This window comes from Trichoplax adhaerens, genomic scaffold, assembly GCF_000150275.1.
Source record: "Trichoplax adhaerens TRIADscaffold_3 genomic scaffold, whole genome shotgun sequence".
Taxonomy (NCBI): Eukaryota; Metazoa; Placozoa; class Uniplacotomia; order Trichoplacea; family Trichoplacidae; genus Trichoplax; species Trichoplax adhaerens.
Genome location: NW_002060945.1, coordinates 97,499 through 120,867, shown reverse-complemented (window position 1 = coordinate 120,867; position 23,369 = coordinate 97,499). Strand labels below are relative to the sequence as shown.

General features: G+C 34.2%; 4 protein-coding genes across 4 annotated transcripts; 2 read left to right on the top strand and 2 right to left on the bottom strand.

Moving 5' to 3' along the window:
- Window positions 1–467: 467 nt before the first annotated feature.
- TRIADDRAFT_54008 (uncharacterized protein) lies at window positions 468–6,500 on the bottom strand (the record flags this gene model as incomplete). The annotated part of the gene is made up of 14 exons (XM_002110189.1): window positions 468–1,793; window positions 1,890–1,930; window positions 2,013–2,142; window positions 2,256–2,396; window positions 2,456–2,641; window positions 2,783–2,885; window positions 2,961–3,049; window positions 3,336–3,432; window positions 3,607–3,687; window positions 3,809–3,898; window positions 4,023–4,218; window positions 4,368–4,429; window positions 4,715–4,903; window positions 6,466–6,500. The coding sequence occupies 14 exons, from the start codon at window positions 6,498–6,500 to the stop codon at window positions 468–470; spliced, it is 2,766 nt and encodes a 921-aa protein (XP_002110225.1).
- A 5,127-nt stretch (window positions 6,501–11,627) lies between these two features.
- Window positions 11,628–15,412, top strand: TRIADDRAFT_54007 (uncharacterized protein; the record flags this gene model as incomplete). The annotated part of the gene is made up of 14 exons (XM_002110729.1): window positions 11,628–11,693; window positions 11,806–11,921; window positions 12,117–12,147; window positions 12,224–12,268; window positions 12,337–12,377; window positions 12,458–12,525; window positions 12,603–12,740; window positions 12,828–12,981; window positions 13,106–13,377; window positions 13,484–13,602; window positions 13,726–14,031; window positions 14,119–14,808; window positions 14,955–15,137; window positions 15,290–15,412. The coding sequence occupies 14 exons, from the start codon at window positions 11,628–11,630 to the stop codon at window positions 15,410–15,412; spliced, it is 2,352 nt and encodes a 783-aa protein (XP_002110765.1).
- A 1,335-nt stretch (window positions 15,413–16,747) lies between these two features.
- On the bottom strand, window positions 16,748–19,215 carry TRIADDRAFT_54006 (uncharacterized protein; the record flags this gene model as incomplete). The annotated part of the gene is made up of 8 exons (XM_002110188.1): window positions 16,748–16,887; window positions 17,131–17,335; window positions 17,405–17,482; window positions 17,812–17,919; window positions 18,084–18,136; window positions 18,226–18,299; window positions 18,524–18,769; window positions 19,007–19,215. 8 exons carry the CDS (start codon window positions 19,213–19,215, stop codon window positions 16,748–16,750), a joined length of 1,113 nt encoding a protein of 370 aa, XP_002110224.1.
- A 1,901-nt stretch (window positions 19,216–21,116) lies between these two features.
- TRIADDRAFT_54005 (uncharacterized protein) lies at window positions 21,117–23,172 on the top strand (the record flags this gene model as incomplete). The annotated part of the gene is made up of 6 exons (XM_002110728.1): window positions 21,117–21,147; window positions 21,331–21,426; window positions 22,062–22,175; window positions 22,464–22,577; window positions 22,827–22,918; window positions 22,999–23,172. The coding sequence occupies 6 exons, from the start codon at window positions 21,117–21,119 to the stop codon at window positions 23,170–23,172; spliced, it is 621 nt and encodes a 206-aa protein (XP_002110764.1).
- Window positions 23,173–23,369: the final 197 nt, after the last annotated feature.

Below are 23,369 nucleotides of genomic sequence, written 5' to 3'. Positions count from 1 at the left end.
TTTACAAAAGAGCCAGAAAGAATACACAAACGGTATACGCAATGCTAATCTTTATCCATTATTCTTATCATAATAGAGCCTTTATACACTCGAGTTTCCTATTAGTAAGGTTTAAATGTTCACTTATATAAGATATAGCCAATGAACTATCCCTTTATTTCCCAATATGGCCATGTCACATATTCTTAGGACCTCTTTTTCGTTTTTCTCCGTACATCTTCATACTATTCACACGTATAATATACTTGGACTATCGACCTAGTTAGTCCGTACTCTGGTTTTATATAAAAGAATTCTTTACTTCTTTGCTTAAATCAGACTCGAACTCCATAAGCCCTGATACTTGCAATGGTGACTTCATTGACTATCGAATATATAGGGATAACTTTTAAAATTCGAAATAAAAGTGCGAAAAGAATATGTAGACCAACGCAACAGTTCCATCCCTTCTTCGTTATCTACACTTTCTACTGGAGATTTTGATATACTCTACTTTCAGGATCTTGCTCATTCCCTTCAGAGAAAGCGTCCAATAGCTCTTGGCTCGCTCTATCATACGACGATTCCATAGCATTTATGTCTACATCTTCATCGGAATGGGTGCAAGTTGTGGTTATTTCTTTTTCTATTTCATCCGGTAGAGATTGCGCTGGAGTCTCAAAGTCTCTTACATTCAAATCCGCAACTAATTCTAAGCATAAATCAGAACTAATATCCAATGATGTATGATCTTCATACGAGTTTTCTTCACTGCATGCAGCCTTTACTGGTGGCTGGATCGTCATGGAACTATTACTTAACTCTTCAGAAAAAAATTGTTTATTCTCCGTCGAACTTTCTTCGCTATTCTTTGTTATTTGAAGCTTCATAGCAGCATCCGAGATATTCATTTCTAGCTTGTTTTTTACAGCTGTCGATACAGAAGCACTATTAATTGGATCTTTTGCCTCATTCATAGAATCAGGGCTCACCATATTTGGTCGATACGTCGTAACCGCTAATTCCGGATTACTTGAAGTTTTCATCTTCACTGTACTTGCACTTATACCACCATTAGAATGATTTATAATGGTTGAAGAAATTTTAACTGAATCAGATGGGAATAGCGGATAGCGCGATAGCAAACATTTACTAGGGCTTAATCTTGACAGTGCTACATTTCTGGGAATTCTTGAAACTTGTCCCTGTCGCTGATTGTCAACGTTGCCTATATAATTTATAGTTTGCTTGTTTCTAATAGGAATTCTTGAAGTTCCATTAGCTGATTTAGAAGCATTTTTATTCAATTTACTATCAAGGTGCCCTACATCTAAGTTCTGTAATTTAGATGAATCCAACGATGCTTGTTTTAATTTTATCGATCCAGACCTAGTCTGTAAGGTTGGATTAAATTTGGATGCATTCCGTTTCGGTAAGCAGCTTGCATCGCATGTTACTGTTACAGTAGCTGTCGCTTTAGTCCTAGAAGAATAATGATCTCTTTTCGCATCGACGGTACTTCGCGTAGAACGACTATTCCACCCACAAGGATTTGAGACTCTTCGAGATTGAGACATGGTATTGTTTGATCTTCCTGCTATCGAATTTACAGCTGTAGATGTAGTAGCTGTTACTGGTAATCTGCTGCTACCTTGATTCGAGTGATTAGTACCACGTTGAGGACGCATCAAATTTAAATTGTTCCCTCTTTGCCCGAGTCTGTGATTCTGTTGAGTAACTGCGATGTTTTTCGAACGAATGCTACTTTTATTGCCACTACGATTACCGGCCAAATTATTTTTACCGATAGCGATCTATTATGATTTTTGATTTTAGTTAATTTACAGTTATAATTTTTAAGGTGTATCACTATAATCAGAGATAAAATCAGATAAGAAAAATTGTCGAACCTTCGAAGTTCTGCTTCCGCCATTTTCAAAAATTACTAACCCTAATCAATCAATCAGTTTAATCAATAATTGATACTAAAAGGTAGATAGTGATCCTAATATAATCTTTATAGAGATGTATACCTTGCTTTAATTCTTCCTGTTGCTTTTGTGATAAACTATTCCAGCCAGGACTTGTTCTAACCCTTCCAGCGTTGCTGTTAATGAACCTTTTCAAGTTAGCATGAAAATCCTCAATCAGGGTAATACTATCCTAAATAATTTCACAAATAGAAGATTGTAAGATAACTGGGAAGCATTTGCATACGCCTACGAATATACGAGACTCCTATGAATGAAGGACTTCGCCATACATCCATCACATACCATTTCTTCCCATTCCTCAAGTTTTGTTTGATGCCTTAATTCCTCAATGGCTTTAAAATGCGAGCAGACGTTGTCCGGAGTCAATTGCATAGCCAAGTTATCGAATATATTCTTTACTATTTTATCAGATTTTCCCATACCCTAAAGAATGATTAAAGTTTACTGTAGATCAAATCAACATAATACAAAGTATGTAGTACCCGAAATAAAGAAAGGAAGTTCAGTTGGTGAATAAGATTCCTGAATCGTGCTGAGATAAAATCTAAACAACTCTGCTGTAAAGTTGTAGTAATCTCGCGTATATTTTCGGTCCATTTAATTCCATCTGCCATGTTAACTAGTAAATAGTCACAACCTCTTAAGATATCAGTGACAGAATCCAATGCCTAGATTGAAAATATTATATAAAATAAGTACTTTTATTAATAGCAGTCATGGCCGCTATTAATACTATCTATTAATTATAATTATCGACATCAATCACGTAATAACCTATGACCGAAATTTATTGAATAAAAATATCTCACTAATAATTCTTGCATGTGTTTTAGGGCATCCTGCTGAATTTCTGTTGGCAGTTTTGCAAAGCTCTTGCTACACCATACCCGGTTAAAATTCTTAATGATCCATCTACAGTAGATATTTATCTGTAAGATACGAAAATCAGATAGCTTATGTAAAAACTGTTATGCTGGTTATACCAACCCCATGCAAGATTCGCGAAGGTATTCAAATCCAAAGGTATCCGCAATTTCCAAACATCGAGAAATATTGTCGGTTAATTCATTATTTACCTCAAGATAAAATAAGGAGAATATGTAAATATTAAGAAGTACTGTATTAATGATATCGTATCTCAAGTTAGTCATTACGTAGGAATGTAAGTTTCATCATAAGTAAAAAATAAATAAAAATGCAATATGTCATGTTCTAAAGAGTAATAGCATAATATAACAACTGACAAAAAAATTGATGTATTTGCCAATACTAGAAACAGATTATAGTTTCGCTGTTACTGATAATGTATTTACTAAACTAATTCAGGTTTGCGTACGTATGTAGACCATTAAGTGAGGCTACCTTATCGAAAAATTTGCACCAATCTCTCATAAACGTGTACGAAACGACATCTTTCAAGCCATCAAGATTGTACATATCAGCTATAGGAGCTAAGAAACTGTAAATAATTACATATTAAATTTATGCGATAATCTTTGTTGAAAATTTTATTATAAAGCTACGACATTACTTTGTGTAACAAGTTATGATTCATTTTTTAATTGACATTATAGTGAATTAATTAAATTAAGTTTAAAAACCGCAGTTAGTAACGTATCCTGTCTTGACTAACGTTAAGTCAGTGGCTGATGGTAATTCAACGATGCCACCGTATATATAATACAGCAAAGCTGTAATAGCTGACGGATGAACCCTGCAATAAGTAGAACGAAATAAGGGAATGTCGTTACCACTTATTAATATCGAATAATTGTCCTTCAAGTCCGCTTGAATCTATATTTTACCTAATCGCATTATATAGATATATATCTCACCTATGTAATTCGATAGTATTGTTATTACTCTCAGTCCAACTACCAGATAGCATCGCATTAAAGTATTCAGATCGGGCACATAATATGCATCTGGTAAGACAACAACAAATAGCAAGGTCTGTGTCAACTGACATAGAAAGAATTGAAAGTGTTCTTGACAATCTTCAGCGTTGTTACTTGAAATTATTGCAATATACAGTAGTCGCAATATTACTTATGACACTTTAGCTCCACGTCATCAATAATCAGTGTGACATCGGAAAGATTGTCTTGAAATAGGTTAAGTAAGTCTTTGCCAAGCCTAGAAGTTGCAGCATCGGTTATATTGTAACCGTCTATTATCAAATTCGAACAGTTATCGTTATTGGATACGAGGTTTTCGTGGTCTGACTTGTCAGTTAAAACTTTGCCTATAAACATAACAGTACCGTATTTTAAATTTTAAAATAAGGTCAAGCCTTATATTACATCTATCGCTCTTAGTTGTTTACGACTCAAATGATGAAAACAAAGGCTGGAAATTTAATTAAATAATTTATCTGTTTTCCTTGAAGTGTACCTGTAAGCCATTCACCTTCAAGCTGATCAATGTCACAAGCTTCATCATTCAAATACACCTGTCTGTATGAGTAATTGCATAACTCATTAATCATAAAATATCACATTCCCGTATTAGGTGGCTTGAGTTATTAAATAGCGGGTTTAATCTAAGCTATTACTCTCTCGTTAAAGACATATTGCTAGATAAAAGGTAAAATTTAATACTTCAAGACGCTACACTTTCGAATTTACCGTATATCTCATTCACAATATCATTCCTTCTAACATTGCATTACTAAGCAAAAAAACAGACGACAACGTAGGTTGAATCAATAAAAGCAAGCATTAATTTATTTGAAATCAAACCTAAGAAAATGGTTGAATTGCTCAACAGTGATATTATCGATAGGTATAGGATAATCTTTATCAGTCGCTGCCTTGACATAGCAATCATAAAATAGTGGAGTTCTAGCTTTTAGAATTGGAGTATGGGCACGTATGCTATTTCCGGCAATCTGAAATATTACATCGCTGCAGTTGTTAGATGACCATAAGCTACAAGAATTAAGAGAAAATTTTTATTGCTTACGGAAGATTTATATCTCCTGTAAGTTTATTGACTTTAATGATATAATCGTTACTTTAAAATGGCAGCGATTGTACAATATACTCACAAACGCGTTGGACAAAAGAGCATAAACTCAACGGAATATAAGTGTATAAGTGCTGTATACGTGTATTACCCATTCTATAAACTTTTTAGGTACTAAGTAGCAGTGAATGACTTTAACCATGATCGATATGATTTTACGTACTAATAGTTATACATATATTATAATCGATTATGTAGCAGGACTGACTTTAACCATGATCGATATGCTTTTGCCTACAAATAGCTATACGTATATTACAATCGACTATGTAGCAGGACTGACTTTAACCATGATCGATATACTTTTGCGTACTAATAGCTATACGTATATCATAATCGACAATGTAGCAGGACTGACTTTAACCATGATCGATATGATTTTGCATACTAATAGTTATACGTATATTATAATCGACTATGGGCTATTTTGTAGCATTCTCGTATTTCGGTATCTGGCCAGATAGGCCGAGATCTACTGTCATCACAAGATCCGGTAAAGCAGCTTTCAGATGTTTGGAGGCATTCAGTCAAATGCAATTACAGTATCGATAGAAATCATTTTAGTCGGAATTGATATCCTCATCGCGACACATGTACAGTATGGAATACTCGTATAGCATTCCATTGCAGCAGGTTACGTAATTTCATTTAGTAAAGCACTCGTTTGAACATGTATCTGCAAAGAGTGTACAGTATATATGTATATACAGTACAGTACAATGTTATTTTTTTTGGCGAGTTAGCTAACAATGCATAAGGGCAGTAACGTTAAAGCTATTTAATATTGAACAAGAACAGTGAACGTTGATTGTTCGTCTTCACTCCACTAGTCGTCGACTAGTAATTCATGATGTCGATATTTATTTATAACGCATCCAGCCCCTACCTAGCGATATCCTTGGCTAATTGCTGCCGGCATCTAACCCGGAAATTCTGTATCCATTTCGTGAATTTTTTATTACGCTTTTGTAAAACCATCGTCCAAGACTTACTATTACAACGATGTCTTATTACAGTTGGTGAAGAATATTACCATCTTGATTAAAACAGCTTTCTATGATCAAACTGGAGAAAAAATGAATTTGTAAATAAATCAATCAGCTTCCATAAAAGCCAATTGCCTGCAATCTCCAAATCACCAGGACTCCTCCACCACGGTATGTAATACTGTACTGTACAGTGTACAGTACTGTGTAGTAGAGTACAGTACTGTATATGCAACAGTATCGTACCGTACCGTATCCAAATTATTTTAGAAGTCCCCGGTCAGAGCTAATAAAAAGCAACCCCCCCCCCCCCTGGGCCCCAGGCCAGGCCTGTGATCAAAACCCAGTCGCACTCGCTTTCAATTGACGACGTGATCGGGATACATTGGATATACCAATTTTGACATCAATTTGTATCAAATTGATCGCAAATGCATGGTTTTAACATGTACGGATCGCTCTTGACTATAATAGCAGACCTATCTGTATAGGAAGGTTCATGGCGATTGGTCATTTTTAAGCGTTTAGCTTATAGTTTTTACTATTCAAGCCTATCGAAGAAAACGGATCACCTGTATAAGTGTGATAGTTAGAGTAGCTCCCAGTGTACTGCATTGATCGCAAATGCATGGTTTTAATATGTACGGATCGCTCTTGACTATAATAACAGACCTATCTGTATAGGAAGGTTCATGACGATTGGTCATTTTTAAGCGTTTAGTTTATAGTTTTTACTATTCAAGCCTATCGAAGAAAACGGATCACCTGTATAAGTGATACGTTAGAGTAGCTCCCAGTGTACTGCATTGACTTATAAACAGAAATACTCTTGGAAGTCGCTGCTGCCACTACCTAGTGTAAATCAATTTGTTTACCGGTAAATCTAGTATCCTATAAAATTTGCAAGCAATATTCCTTCAAATAAGAGGTTGCTGCATTAAACAGGATCGCAGTCATGCAATGCTAACGTAGAGTACAGTGCATGTTTTTGCATTTTATTGATTGTTTTATTAGTACTGTACAATGATGGACTACTATGGGGAAGAAGACGTTGGTCTTCTAGTTACAACACAACAATAAACTTGCCCATGGCTGTCATACTAAAATCGTTAGCAAGGTGGGCAAAATTCCCTGGTGTACCCTACAGTACAGTACTGTATAGAGACTGTAGAGTGTACACTGTACAGGGGTGGTTGGCAAGTCTGGTGCCATACCAGTGTTGTGCCAAATAACCAAACAGCAGATGATTCAGGAAGTTTCTCATCCCCACAAGGCAGTGCGGCATGAGCTATCCTATGTAGTCAAAAGCATAGACATTGTTGAAAACTCGTTGACTTCGTGGTGCACCACAGACCAAGGCACCAAGCAATTTTTTTTCTTTGAGACATTTTTTCCAAATTATTGGCGCTCTACTCGACTGTAGAATTGGCTCTAGTCATACTAAAAAGCTGATCAAGGACTTGAAAGGGGGATAAAAACAAGGACATTACTATTAAACGACGATATTCTTCAGCGTTCATCGACAACAACTTGGTTATCGTTATTTTCAACACCTTTTTTTATAAATTGTTAACATCTACCATCGTTTGCTAGAGAATTTTCTTCACTGCTATTATTATAAGAACCGTGGTAAATTGATCTTGTCGCCCTTTGAAAGACTCACTGGATAAATTTAATGATTTTCTCAATAAAACTGGGTTGAAGAGTTTGTAAAAGTAAGAATTTCTTCTTTGACCTCGTTTTTCAACTCATATTCTTGATTAAGCATAAAATAAAATATTCTGTAAACTGCATTATATTGACCATATACTTGAAAGTAGAATCATTTTTGAAGAACTGTACTGTAAATGTAACGTTTGTATAAATTGAATTGTTATAACTACTGTTGGTGGTGGTGATACGAGAGCATCGTATCGTTCACCCAACTAACTTGCTACATGTAGAGAAAAGCCAATGATGTCTTGTCAGTAGAACTGCTTGAAGTTTACAGGCATGTGGAGATTTTCCTTCCTTGCCGTTCTAATTGAACGTGTAACAACAATGCTGCCCCGTTGATCGAAGTATTCAAATCAATTACTTTTCTTACCAACCGATAGAATTTCCAAAATCATGATGTCGTATTATCAAATCTATGCACCACTTTCCATTGACATGATGCCATTAAAAAATTTCTCCTTTACTGAAATAGTTTCAATTTGAAAATAGCGTTCTATAATAACGCTGAATGAATTACCATACTTTATATATTTTCAACAAGAACGATTTACTGTACATGGAAATAAGAACAACTTGTAGTTGTTCCAATAGAAAAAAATCCTTTTTTATTATACAAAGTCCTTTGAAATCTCTACTGTCTATGTAGGCCAATAGTTCAAAGTACACACTATAACGTTTGTGTATAGTATATTGTGGTAGTATTATATCTATATCCAATGGATGATATTTTTCGTATAATATTCAGTAACCAACTTTTAAAAAAAAAAACTACCAAGCCTAAAATGGTGATCAATTCCCTTGGATGTATTGTTGTATCCTGTACTCTCGCTGTACTCGTCTTGACTGCCATTTCCTGTTAACTTTATGAACAAACCAATCAATCTATTGTACCTTGAACTACAGCCAATTTTTATAGTTATATTATATTTTATATTGACGTGCGTATGCTTATTTTACAATGGCAATGAAGTACGTCATAGGCAAAGCTGTTTTCAATCTTCAAATTGTTGATAGCTTCGTTTGCCGGCAATGATTAGTATCAACAATACTATACTGAGGCGCAGTGAGTAATCAGCTATCTTTCAACAAATACAACTATCAGGTTGGCACTATAAATTATTTAAAATATTGCCAACAGTACAGATGCTAAAGATTGTATGTAACTTTAGCGGGTACTGGCGATAGAATATAACGTATTTAATTGTCGTAAATTATACATAAACTTATAATGCTACATCTATCATATTGCTCATGTCTCAGCATTAGAGACATACGCCGATCTGTACTATATAAGACATCAATATTGATTTTTTGGATTCCGTTTGTATATCTATGTATATATATATACTGTATAATATATATATCTAGAGAATCAGTGAAAGTATATCAGAGATGACATGAGTGCACACTTTTCAGTATCATACTGTACGACTCGTTTACTGTATCAAATTGTTAAGATCGACCAAAATAATTTCAAACTACCGACTAAATGATAATTCTAATCTGTGATTAATGATAATAATAGTAGAGACATGTTTTGACGCTATGATTATGACTAAAGTTGTAATCTGCTAATTAGGATGGACATTAGTATTGATTTGCCTTTACCGATGTAATTTGGGTAATATTAGATATAATCTATCTTTTATAATGATGGTTGTATCTGCTATACTTAAAACAACAGGTTTGATAAACCCTGTGAAAATATTCTAACACCTTGAATATTAATAACTGCCTCAAAGTGTTTTAATTTAATGTATGTATCCAATTAAGATTTTACTGTAGATATTTAATAGTCTTTCTAATCTTTATCATAGGACGTGTCTTGTAAACGAATTTAGCAGTTTGTAATCGTGTAATACATAGCATAGCAAATCAATTACACTGTTACTATTACATGATTTACGCGTATGTAAATTTTGTATTGTTTTAAATTATAGATTTAAGTGCGACATATTTGTAGTTCTTCCTATATCTTTTAGTTTATTAATTAACATAGCGATTAGCAGATATGATATAGTCGTAATTCGTAAAGATGACTTTTCTAGTTATATCTTATTGTATAGTCCATAAATGGACTACGCCTGGCACCAAGTTAGTGTTTGCGACTAACTTATTATAATTTATCGACTTGATGAAATCTTGTAGTATAGTTAATCCTATATGGTATGATATGCCAAAGCAGAATGAAAACTATTCTGCTATGCTCTATATACTAGTGATAAGAACTAGCAAATTGATCTATCTTGACATTATGAGTCGTCTCAAGATTTTATAATGTATTATTAGTACTTGAATTGCTGTAATATTTTAAATATTTTAATTGATGTCAGGTCATTTTTTTTCATTATTTGCTACTTGATGAATACCTGCATAGAAAAAAGATGCACTAGTATTGTGTATACGTATGACAATGATCACACATATGAGATCTCAGTCAATGAGAACCGTGTTATATCCCGCTATTATTTGAAATGACCTTGAATGGGACAGCCATTTCTCGTTGTTACAAAAATTGTTAATATTACGCCATAAACTGGAAATACTTTAATGGAGATAGCTAAATGATATAAACAAGGATGAAGCTTTACAAATTGAAATGTATATTAGCATAGCTTCAATGCCTTGTATTACATACAGTTTTATCCACCTCTCTAGAAAAATTGTTCGTAATTGTATAAGCTATTTCCAGCTGAAAATGCTAAGCCAGTGTTTATGAACTTATTAATTGACGTCGAATAGTACACTAAACCTACCGAGGAAATGACTACAATTTAAAGATCTTGATCTTGATATGCGTATAACAGTTATAATTTAAAAGGAGACTTCAAAGAATTACCCTACTCACCTATTATATCTCAAAAGCAGCATAGTAATACGATCTGTAGATTTATTACTTCTATCTGCTTCATACATATGTTGCGTTTGTAAAAATTCATTAACAATCTGTATGCCAATTATAGAAAATTGACGTCTGAACAGCACCATAAACTATAATATATGACTTACTCTCTTTGTAAAGTGATGATACTCTAGTTAGTCCCAACATCAACTATCAAACTGATTAATTTAGAGAATGATGTCATTTTAAATTGGTAGTAAATGAACTTACATGTTTTTGATGTACGATTGATATTTGTAACAGCAACTGGAGTAATTAGTAGAATTGTTTTAAGATGATATCCTTTGCTCCGCTAATGATACTGATACAAATTAATAACAGGGAGTACTCCAAAGAAGAGTAGTCCCTGTTAGTAGCAAAGATATGTCGCTTAATGATATATATATATATATTATGGCAAATTATTACACAGTTCAACATCAAGTGTATTATCTACATTTTGTACTCTTTATAAAATATTACCTGTTTTTCTATCGTTCACATAGATTACTGTAGATACCACGTTGGATTATATATGTCTATAATACATATAAATATATCGGCAAACTCTACTTGCTCCATACTACTTCCTCAACAAAAACTCTAAAATAATACTATTGCAATTGTTGATAAACGTATAGATTTAAGATAACATTACGTGATCAAGATGATCTTGCAATTTTTATAAAGATATGTCAATATCGATCTATATTGGTTCCTATCAAATTATACCAATCACTACATACTATAATGATTCATCTTAAATATTTAAATGGTTGAACGGTACATAAACTGCCAAGCGAACTGTAGACGTTACCGATTATATTTTAGTTTGCTTTACACTTACTTGATATCTTTGTTAAATGTTTAATTTTCTTTTTGAAAAAAGCTGCCAAATTGGTTCGAATCGTGAAGTTATTCTATTGCTACAGTTGTTTCTCGTGCATTCATTTACTAAAGCACGAGACTTCGCCAACTATAGTTGTTGAGTGATCATTGTAATCGCCTTGTAATAGCGTCAATTGGTAAGCCTTCATTTTAAGTATGAGTACAAGGCAGGCAGCTAAGGGTCCTAGAAAAGCAAATAGGAAACGTCAACGAAGGCCATTGGTATAAATTTACCTAATGTTTATTACGTACTTCTTTAAGGGTAATAAATTTTAATTTGCAAATTTTTAACATTCTATTGTACTTTTATTTTTTGATAATGCAATCTTCACAGGTTAACGTAGTGATTGAAGCAAGTGCATCGGAATCTGCACAAGTAGATAGTACCAATGGCAACAGCGAAAGAGGGTTGGCTGAGGCTTTGCCTAATTCCAACGACCTCTTATCAAGGTAATGCGTCTATTGGATAATCTATTCTTAAAATAGGTTTTTATTAAGTACTTTTCGAAATACACGGTATTTAGGCACAAGTTGTATTCTTGTCTATTTTATTCGTGTATATTTCATAACTTACTACCGCTAACATTTTAGTAATGACGTAGATTTACTCTACTAATCGTTATATAATTAATTATATTCTAATAGAAGTGACAGTATTGAAATCAAAGAAACAGAGGTTAGTATATTTCTTATGCGTAAGATTGAGATCAGAGCTTTATGGCAATTTTAACAATGATTCTATACTTTTTAAGGCTGATCTTATGAAAGATCTAAGTGATGTTGAGTATGCGGACGAGGTAATTATACTGATGTCGATTTCTGTTAACATATTTATTTGTAATTCAATCCTTCAATTTATTTCTAGGATAAACTGTTACGTTCCAGTGATGAAGAGAAAAATGAACAGTAAGTAATATTATCATTTGTCAGTGATTGGTATCAATCACGCTGAATTATTCAAAACTGCCATTTCTTACTGTGTACAGAATCCAAGAAGAAACCGCACAAAATATAACTTCAGCTAGTATTGATGATCTACCAGACGATATCCCAGGTGATCGCATACAGATTAACGTATAGGGACTAGTCTCTGGTACAAATGTATAACCAATAGTCTGATTAACTTCATAGAAGAGCGAAAACATGATGAAGAATTTCTTGATTTCGACAGCGAAGAGAGTGATAACTCTGAAAGAGTGGAAAAATTTGCTTCTGAGCGTTCATCTACGACCGTTGTTGTTCCAAGAAGTGATCAATCCAGACATGCAAGTACGTATGTTCTACAGTAATAAATATTCTATAGCGACGAAATACAATAGCTTTCAGTGATTCATTAACAATAACTTTAACTTCTAGATATTAAGGATGTTTCCTTAGATGAACATATAAAGTCTGGATCAATAAAAATGCCTCAGAACGTAAACGTAAAAGATAATAAGAAAAAGAAATTGAACAAAAACTGGCATAATACCCCTAAACAGTTCGGCCATCGTCAACAAGGACAAAAGAGGTTAGGCTTATTTTCGTGTCGATCGTGTAGAAACATTCTATTTATTATGAATTTTAAATTATATTAAAGCCTAGAAAAATACTACATTAAAACAATACGATAAGTTGTACTTTGTATTACGTAGATTTCCAGCTCCATTTCAAATGCCACGAAGTAATCCGGTTAATAATCAGAGAAATTTTGATATGCGACCTTTTGCACCTCGTCCGTTATTTCAACCGAGACCGCAGCAAGGTCAGATCGGTAATATCACCAGTAACAACGTTATTAAAAATACAGATTATTTATTTAGAGTTGTTGAGCGTTTCAAAAAAGATGATTTAAATATCCTTGCCATAGGCCCGCCACATCAGCCAAGGAATATCCACGTTAACCCTCAATTCTTAGCAAATAGAGGTAAGGACTAGAATTTATTTGCATTGTAACTTGTCCCGCATTTTTTTCGTATAACTATCAATGTATTGAGGAGAATCAAAATATACTATGTATGGTTGTCATTCAGGAGCTATTGGAAATGGACCACAAAATTTTCAACCACCATCTCGTCCTCCAAATGCACCAAACTTTCCTCCTTCTGTCCATTCGAGATTAGGTATCAATAATCGTTTGGGAAATCCTCAGGTAAGATAACTTCGTAGCATTTCAAATATTTACGGATGTTGATGCTACTTTTATAAACATTTAAAGTTATGCATAAAATTCTTACTATGCCTTCTTTTAAATCATATTCACTACTATTTTTAGAGGATGAATACACCAGTTCCTCCACAACCAGTGCCTCAACCTCCTCATCAAATGCCAATTGCGCCTCCCGTTGGGCCTCCTAGATTTCAAACTGGCGTTGCTCCTCCGCAGATGCCACCGGTTACCGTAAATACTCCACCAGTACCTCCTACAAATATGCCATGGCTAAATAATCCACAAATGCAGTTTCAGGTGAACCAAACACCGGCACCAACGAAGCCTCAAGATATGTCTCAAACGCAGCCTAAAATACTTAGTAAACAAATGGCTGAAAATAATCAGTTATACGAAACGATGCAAAAGCAGGTAATAAATATTGATAGGCACGATAGTACTATAGTTACACCATGTATCATCTAATTAGATATTATTGTGATTAATATCGTGTTGTAGTTGCAAAGATCTGAAGAAAGGCGAAAACAGAGAGTGCTTCGAGGTAATCGCAGTCCATCTCGATCGCGTTCACGTTCACTATCGCAATCACTATCACGATCGCGGTCTCGATCGCGTAGTAGTAGTTCGTATGATCGTCGGAGAAGTTCTAGGAAAGACTCTAGCAGACGTCGATATCGACCGTATAAATCGGCACGTTCTATTTCGAAGAGCCCTAAACGCGATTGGAGCTCATCCAGTAGGAGTCGAAGTTTTACTGGTAGCTCCACTAATGGCAGCGACAACTATGAATCAGATATATCTGATCGAAGCGACCAATCTAGTGAAGAAAACTACGAAAGGAGTGCAAGTAGAGAGAATAGTCACTCTATTGGAGGAGAAAGTATTAGTTTAGAGGAAGAAAGTGATTTCAGTGAGAAAAGCCGAAGTCCGCCTCCTCCAAAAAGACCTATAAAAGATAGCTATCCACCAAGGAGAGCGAAGCGTTATAGAATGGAAAGATTAGATGATTCTAAGCGACCTTCGCGCCCAAATCAAGATCGCTCGAGACCGAGTCACCATAGCTTCAGTAAAAGAGAACGTCATAATCGATACGATAAGAGTGTGAAGGATGTATCTCGCAGAGAGGAGCGGAACGTTCACCAGACAGTACATCATGGAACCCGCCAAAAGGCTTCCAAATCAACAAGGGTGAGACACGAATGTCGAAAATTTAATCTATTGTAGTGTGTTGTACTTTTAATTATCGTATAGCACACCTAAAGGATCATGGTAATCTAAAAATGATATCTAATTATCTCCTATTTAACTGCTATGTTTATTGACGTATCTATTAGATTGTCACAATTGCAAGAGAGCAATCACGCAAACAAAAATCACCACCTCGCTCATCAGTTGTGCTCACAACTAATAACAAAGTCAGCAATGAAGACAGACGGGAGCTGGTTATTGGTTTCCTTTCGCCGAACACGAATTACCGCAAACTTTATAAGATTTTATCAGATATCGGACCGGTAGAAGTAAGTTAAATGTGAAGATATTCTATTGGTTAGGTTACGGAGTTGAAAGTTTCAGATTCGCTTAAATGTCATAGACGTGCTGACATCATACGTTATACTGTTTTACTATTGTGATTGCTTTGTTTAAATATATATTATGTATATTTTAATAGAGTCTCCAAATGGATTCTAAGAGGCAAAAAGCTTATGTAGTTTTTGCAAAGTCCGATTACGCTGTTGCCTGTAGAAGAAGATTACATCGGTATTGCAACATTTTTAACGCATATATATGTTGATGACTTTGTAATAGCTATAGTTTTTGTCGCTATTTCCAACCTACGTACGGTTAATATTACATCACATACTATTCTCTATCTAATAAGTTGCGCGCATTTACGGTGATTTACGTACGTTGAAATACTCAATTTAATCAAAATACAGACACTTAACCTTCATGTAGTAAATTGCAGTTAATATCATAAAATTGATTCTTTGAGAGCTAACTTGCATGTTCTTCCATCTGCATTAAAAAAGTCCTGGTAACATCATGGCTATTTGTAATACTGTTAGTATAAGCAGTAGTCTTACGATTCTTAAGCTGTCTTCTAAAGTGTGTAACAAATTTAGCATGATATTTGAAGTTAGCTACGTGTTTTCAGTGTTTGTTTATTGATTTGTTGTATAAAAATGTGGTTTTAAAATTAGAGTTTTATCGCATATTAATAATTTTTGTCTTTGTTTCTCGTTAGGAGCCTACTTGATGAATCACACATATCGGTAACGTTTGTGTGATAAACGAAAGAATGAACTGTATCAATAGTGTAATTATCAGCTCCACAAGCTGAGTCAGTTTTTAATGCATAATTTTCATGACTGCTATTTAAGTTTTCATATTTTGTTCCAGTTTAGACTATCTTATCTGTAAATATATATTTATTTACGGCATACACATGGCATATATATGTACGCGTATATTATGAATCTCCCGAAAGAAATTTAATCTCAACACAGGAATTGTTAGGACTTATTAGATATAATGGCAATGCTCATAGTATTTGTGAAAGCGTCATTAGAAGATATGTTCGCCCTTTTACAATTGTTTTTCTGACCGTTTTTGTTGATTTATGGAGTACAAATCATAGAAAATCTGTAAAAATCGTCGTTACTAACACAGTAAAGTCATTCTCTTCTACGTATAGTAATTATAACCATTGCACCTCCGTTCTATTATTTGAAAACATCATATGTAAGATAACGCACTATTGTTTGCACTTTTCATATACTTAATTTAGTCATTCTTATCACTATATGGCTATACTATAGCTACTAACACTATTCGTTACATTGATTTTCAAATGATGTTGCCTTTTATCGATTCGTAAATGAGAGGAAAATACGGATTTCAGTGGGCGAATTTTTAAAAAATCTTACAAAAAATTATACTGTTTAATACGCAGCTTAAAATTATAGCTACTATGCTAGTACTAAACTAACAAATTAAAACGTTAGATTCTTTTTTCGGTGAAAACCAAATTTCAATATTATTGTATTTGAAATATTTGCTGACAATTTCACTATGAATAACACGCGTATATTCGAACCTCTGGTTCACACTATATAAATAAAATAAATTATGACTGATTAGCTCGTATATCGGTGATAACTTGATGGATCTTCACTTTTAATTCTTCAATTCCTTCTAAATGTTTTGCTGATATCGGACAAAGATGCATACAATTTGGCCAGTTGTCGTTGCTATTGTTGTTACCATCTAAGTGAAAGATAAGATGTTGATATTACAAGCATGCATATATATATAAATACGCGTATATACGTAAGTTACGAGTAACTATTTGCAATAATGTATTGACAATAAAAGACAGTTCTATAACTGCAGTTGCGGTGATCTCAGCTGTAATTATATCATTGACATTCTATATAAACACGTTTCCTGTTAAAGAGTACCATTGTAACAAAAAACTTTCATGCAGTACATTGTAGATTCTACCGATACTTGTTAGCATGAAAGAACGCAGTAATTCCTTTTGCATGGATTTTACGTTTAAAGTGAAATTTTGGAATTGAATGTCCATACTCAAATCTGCATCCATCTTGGATATTAATTCGTCGAATTTCCGTTGTCCTTGCCGTCCCTCCACTTTATTGATAGCAATAATACTTGGACGTTTAAGCAGCTCGTGACTATAAGATTTTAGCTCCTATAAGCATGAACAAGCAAAGTCGATCTTTTAGCAATTGTAAAATCTTGGCTAGCTTTATAAACGCACCTGAGCAAGAAGACTGATTGTTTCTAAAGGTGTTCTAAACGAAAACTTTTCTGAAAGTTGAAATCCATTGATGTCAATCTGTAAAAGAATAAGTAAGTCATATAGGTGAAAAATCACGTTACGATAATATAATAATCAACATCAACAGCAACATGATTTAAGCGGAATTTAGTAGATACATAAGAATTCATGACATATTATACTGAGTTAGTTTTGTAAGCCAAAGCGATGATTGACCATTGCCAGTTAACTAACGGTATAGTTATCGTGCGTACATGCAAACTCGTATAATGATAATATTATTATTATGAGAACTAGAGGATATTTTATTGACGGTTTCACATTTATTATCACTATTTTAGTACTTACGAGTACCATATGCATAGATATGATTTTGTTGGACTTACTATGAACAACAATAGCTTAGTACGTTCGACATGTTTCAAAAATTTATGGCCCATGCCAACATTTTGACTCGCACCTTCAATTAACCCCGGCAAATCAGCAATTCTCACCTGAAAAGCATGGAATCATATTTTGACCGATAGTTGATTGACTGAATATAAATCAAATGGATTAGAAGATAAATCGATTCTGCCTGGGATATCACGATAAAATAATACGATGAGACCACAGTAAAGTACAGTACTTATTATTATTATTATATGTAATTACGCACCTTAACATAATCTGGATAGAAAACTGTTCCTAAGTGAGGCCGAATTGTTGTAACTAAAGAGAAATAAGGAAAGGTATTAGAATGTAAATAATAAAAAACTAGTTTAATTTGATCAATTTTAGATTATCAATTGATGTCATACATGAATAGTTGGCCACTTTAGGTTTAGCACCAGTTAAGGCACGTAATGTAGTCGATTTTCCTGCATTAGGAAAACTAGTGTGAATAACAGAAGTCATTAACCAATTTAATAACGATAGTAAATTATATTACGTCAATGATGCAATAATCCACATTTACATACGTTGCTAAAAACTGTACAGAGTATCATTTCGAATATTGTCATAAACTATATAAACTATCAGTAGCTAGTGATTGCATCATTGAAATGCTATTTGTAATGGATATAATAATTATTATTTGCGTTTATAGCCAGCTACCCTATCAGTCCAACATCTGCAATAAGTTTCAATTCTAGAGAAATCATCCGTTTTTGACCTTTCAAACCACACCATTTTGGCCCAGTTTGTGGGCATCCTCCCATTCCTCCTTTAGCAACTGTAAAAGTACTGTCTACTTTATCCAGCGATACCAAGACTTTCTTTGAGTCTAAACAAGTTATAAGCGTCCCTGTTGGAATTGCAATCCTACAATCTTTACCTTTATGACCATTGAACGCTTGGCGACTAAAAATTGAAGCACATCATCAATAAATAATAGGCGTTATTTTCAATTTAGTTTGCATGTCAGGAAGTAAGGCTTTCTCTACAAGGGAATATAATCCACCTAATGCAATTGAATATTCCGCGGCAGGATACTAACGTTGAGTAGAAAATTCTCTCAACTATAAACTATTGTTACGCATCCACTTGCTAGTGACTGTAATAACACGATCTATGCAAGCACTCCAATGTATCCCATACCTGCAATTTTCACCATTGCCAGCAATAAACCGCCTATCTTTCCGCTGAGCAATATCGAACAATGCTGCACCGTCCTTGGCTACAACATATACTTCGCCTCCATCTCCACCCATTGCACCTGAACGTGGTTTACCCTGTCCACCGCCTCCACCTCTGCAAAATATTCGTACCCTATCTACAAACTGGCGTTTCCATTTAGTTACAGCCATATCAATAATAGTAGATGCGAAAGTTAGACAGAAGAGCATTACTATGATCGTTTCTGTACTTGATTGCATAGGCAGACACTGATTTCCAAAATAGTTTATGTTATAAAATACTAGTTTGCAATCATAAATTATCCATTTTATGCTGCGATTAAAATAGATTACAGACACAATACACCTACTGATAATTATAATGCCAATGATTTGCTTTTGACTAAAATTTAGATAATGAATGAACTATAATATCAGTTATTAGGAAGCCCTAAAGGTATGCAAACGACATAGGAGTATAAGAAACTGCTCGACCCAATACGAATCGTGTATTTAGATACGGATATCGATTTTTAATAGTCTATAATTTAGATCGCGAATTTACCATCATTAATTGTAGCATTTGTGCTGCAACTGCACTGCGATGACAACGTAAACAGATTGTACATGAATAATTTGCGATTGTAATTGACTAAAATTTCGATATTGGATCAGCCTTAATATCATTCATTAAAGGACTACGTGAAACGACATAAGAAAATACAAAACTGTTTGGTCCTGCTACGAACCATATCTACTGCACATACAAGCATGGATTCCCAATAGCCCATAGTGGAGAGCACTCATCATCAACACGATTAGACACATAATAACAGATTGCAAGCAGTATACTTTACCCGTGTACGTGTCTTTGATTGCTTACATCAACGATTGATGATGGCTAGCCAAGTATGTAAATTAACGTACAGTAAATTTAGATATTCATCAAGCACAAAAAGCAGCGATTACAAGGCATCAAAGGCTAGCATCGATCAGCAATTGAGCTACTTACTCTGCGCTGGGTTTGATTCATCTCGGAGGTAAATAATAATCGTTTCAATGGATGTTGGAAATCTCCATAGTTAGGCGTTAATGCTCGTATCTTTAAGGTGTAATTTAGCATGCTAATCCTCAATCAGCAAATATATTGAGAAAGAAACAAAATATTTTGAATGACAACCGTCTAGGCTAGCGTTGTATCAATAACTATCATGGACAACCCAATTTTTTATATGAGAAAATGACCAATAAGCTTGCTTATACAGTATCTTTGAGGTCGATTTTCAGCTTTTTCCACCTCGAATGAATTGAAATCAAGAAGTGAGCATAAATATCTGCCTGATTTCCATAGAGACCTGGCGAAAGACATCATTCCACCTACTGTATACTAATTTAATATCTAGTCCTATGCTGTAACTACTGTACCGGATAGGGGACGCTTTCATGCGGTTTGGCATTATACATTAGTATGAGCATACAGTCTATTGTAAATTAGCGCTCAAACTTCAATGAAGGATACAGTTGTATGCTGTTATAGTACATTTCTAGGTCATTTTGCATTATAGATTTGTATCACCATATCCATTCGTTGTGAAACTTGTATGAAAGAGATACAGTCTTACTAGGCTACTGTACTGCAGGCTGCCATCGAGCTGACGACCACATTTCCCTTTTCTTCACCCTTTTACCTACCCTGGCTGGAGCTCTGCCATCCCCTTCTATATTATTGTAGAGCTTGCTTTCATCGACAGAGACAAGAGTAAAACTCTCCTTCAAGTCTATACTCTCATCTATCACAATCTGGCTACCACTAGACACATTCATTGCTAGAAATCGCATAATCACCGATAGATTGGCTCAATCCATCCTGAACCAATGAATGCTTAAGCTGTATTGTATACTTGCAGGAGATCGTGTTGGAATTTGATTCTTTTGCATCAAATTACAATCCTTAAACTACCATCTAACCCTAGCAAATTCGTTCTACTTGCCGAATGAGCTCATACGAGTACTCACTGCAGCTGAATCATTAAATTAAGTAAATTGTCATTACTAAGAAACTACTGGAATTTTCAACATCTTAGACTATTCACATGAATCATGCAAAGTATATTCTGATCGGAGGTAGGTGTACTTTGCCCTATGGCTCTTATTTGAATCTATCATCAAATAATTATGATGGCTAATAAAATAAAATAGCCTCAATTTCTCTTATCATCATGATAGTCAATCAAGTAGCTTTAACCTTGTAATACTCATAGCAAGTATATTTAGGAAAATCACTAACTTGTAATAAATCTTAAATAGGCAGTGCAGGTGCGGTCTGTGGCCTAGGCTATAAGTATGGAGTTCGAAAGAATCCAAAAGAAGCCTATTTAATATTACAGTATGCTTCCATAGCAGGTAATATTACAACATAAAGACAAATAGCAGTGGCTTTAAGTAAACCTGTAGATATTGAACCCATTCTTTTAGTCGGATGCTTATTAGTTTAATGAAGATGATAGATCAAGATACCATAATTATCTATTCAATTGGTGAAATCTTATTCCTGTCCTTTAATTCTCTTGTTATAATCACGTAGTTATCGTAATATTCTAATAGAAGTTATGAATATGCAAATATCATGCAAAAGATGTAATATAACGTAAACATGTATGAAATTATCTAGACAGTGTTGTGAGTACAACAGCGCCAATTCACATACGTCTAAAAGGAAGCAACTTGTTGTCTGTCGTTAGATTAAGCAATGATATACTGTAAATTAGTTTAGGAGTATGTAGTTTACAATCATGTAATTTTAGCCGCTTCTATGATATTATTGCTATGCTGTAGTCACTGCATGAATACATTCAATCAGTTGATCATGTTTGATGTAAATAATGTCGTTCAATGTTGTAATGATCCACAAAACTATAAACTGTAGTGGTAATTTCAAAAGTATCAATGCACCTCAAACTAATCTAGAACATCTTGTTTGTTTATCCTCAGCTAAATAATACATACTAACTTATTCAACCATAATCATTCGTTCGCAGGTGCTTCTGGTGTTGTTGCTGGCTTTTCCTACGCAGCTTGGATCAAACGCCCTAAATTAGCCTATTCTGCTTCATTCGGCTTTAATGGCGCCATTTTGACTGGATTATTTTTTAGTAAGCTAGCTGATACTAAAATAATTAAATGTGTGGATAATAATAGCCAGCCTTTCACAAATCAATTATCTAAGTCATACAAAATTGAACTTAATTTTACCACGATTTGAATTTAAAGTTATAATGATATCGTAATGATTAAACCGTATAATTATTATATGGACATTGTTATTTCATAATTTCATCGTGCTTGGCACTAAATGTCTAGGACGATAGAAATACAATGGTAATGTACTTAACGGATGCACTAGTAACTATCTTGAAATTAACCAGTCTTTATTCCTTCAGCTTTTCGTAAAATTACCGACCATACGGACATTGCTGGCATCAATCAAGTTCACCCGTATATTAAAACTGCGGGTTGTGGTGGATTAACGTTAATGGCAATTACCGCTATTTCTGGTAAATAGACCGACCATTGTTATCAATTTAATAGCATAACAAAACTAGTGAAAACTATTTAATTTGATTTAAAAAATGTTTTACTTAGGCGGCACATTGCCTGTTCTATTCAATTCGGTCATTAGTGGGGCAGCACTTGCAATTTGTGGTATTTTATTCTAATTTAAATCTAAAGTTTTCCAAAGTTTTGTTTCACCATTTACAGTAAATAAAATTCTGAAATTTTTTTGCTCTATATTACAAATATAGCCCATACCGGTTTCGATACCATGTTATTACTACGTAGAAAAGCTGCAGTGGCCTATCATCTATCACAAGTGCAGGAATCTATCGAGCTTAACGTATGAAATGATCTTTGCTATAACGTTATTTATAGCTGTAGCTTATATTAAATTGATGTCTACCCATATTACTTATACAGGATGATCCCCAAAAGCAATCAGTATTTACTAAAGCATACAAGTATATTGCTGAGCCAACAGATCTTGGAAAATTAAATATGAGAATTAAGCAATTGTCTATGGAAATTCGTTTATTAGAAATAGAGCTTGGAGATATATCTGAAAATTCTCAAAATACTGATAGCGAAGAGTGAAACTTTTAGAGAACCTGTGTTACACGAACTTAGATAGCTATAGTTGCCAATATTTGTATTTACGGGTATATCTTGCAGTCTCTATTACATCTAATGCTGTTGGTTAAGATTGCTTAACGATGGCATCTTCAGTTGTAGATTTTTACTGGAGAACCCTAAAAGTAGCAAACTCATCATAGAGAGACATGACTATCTCA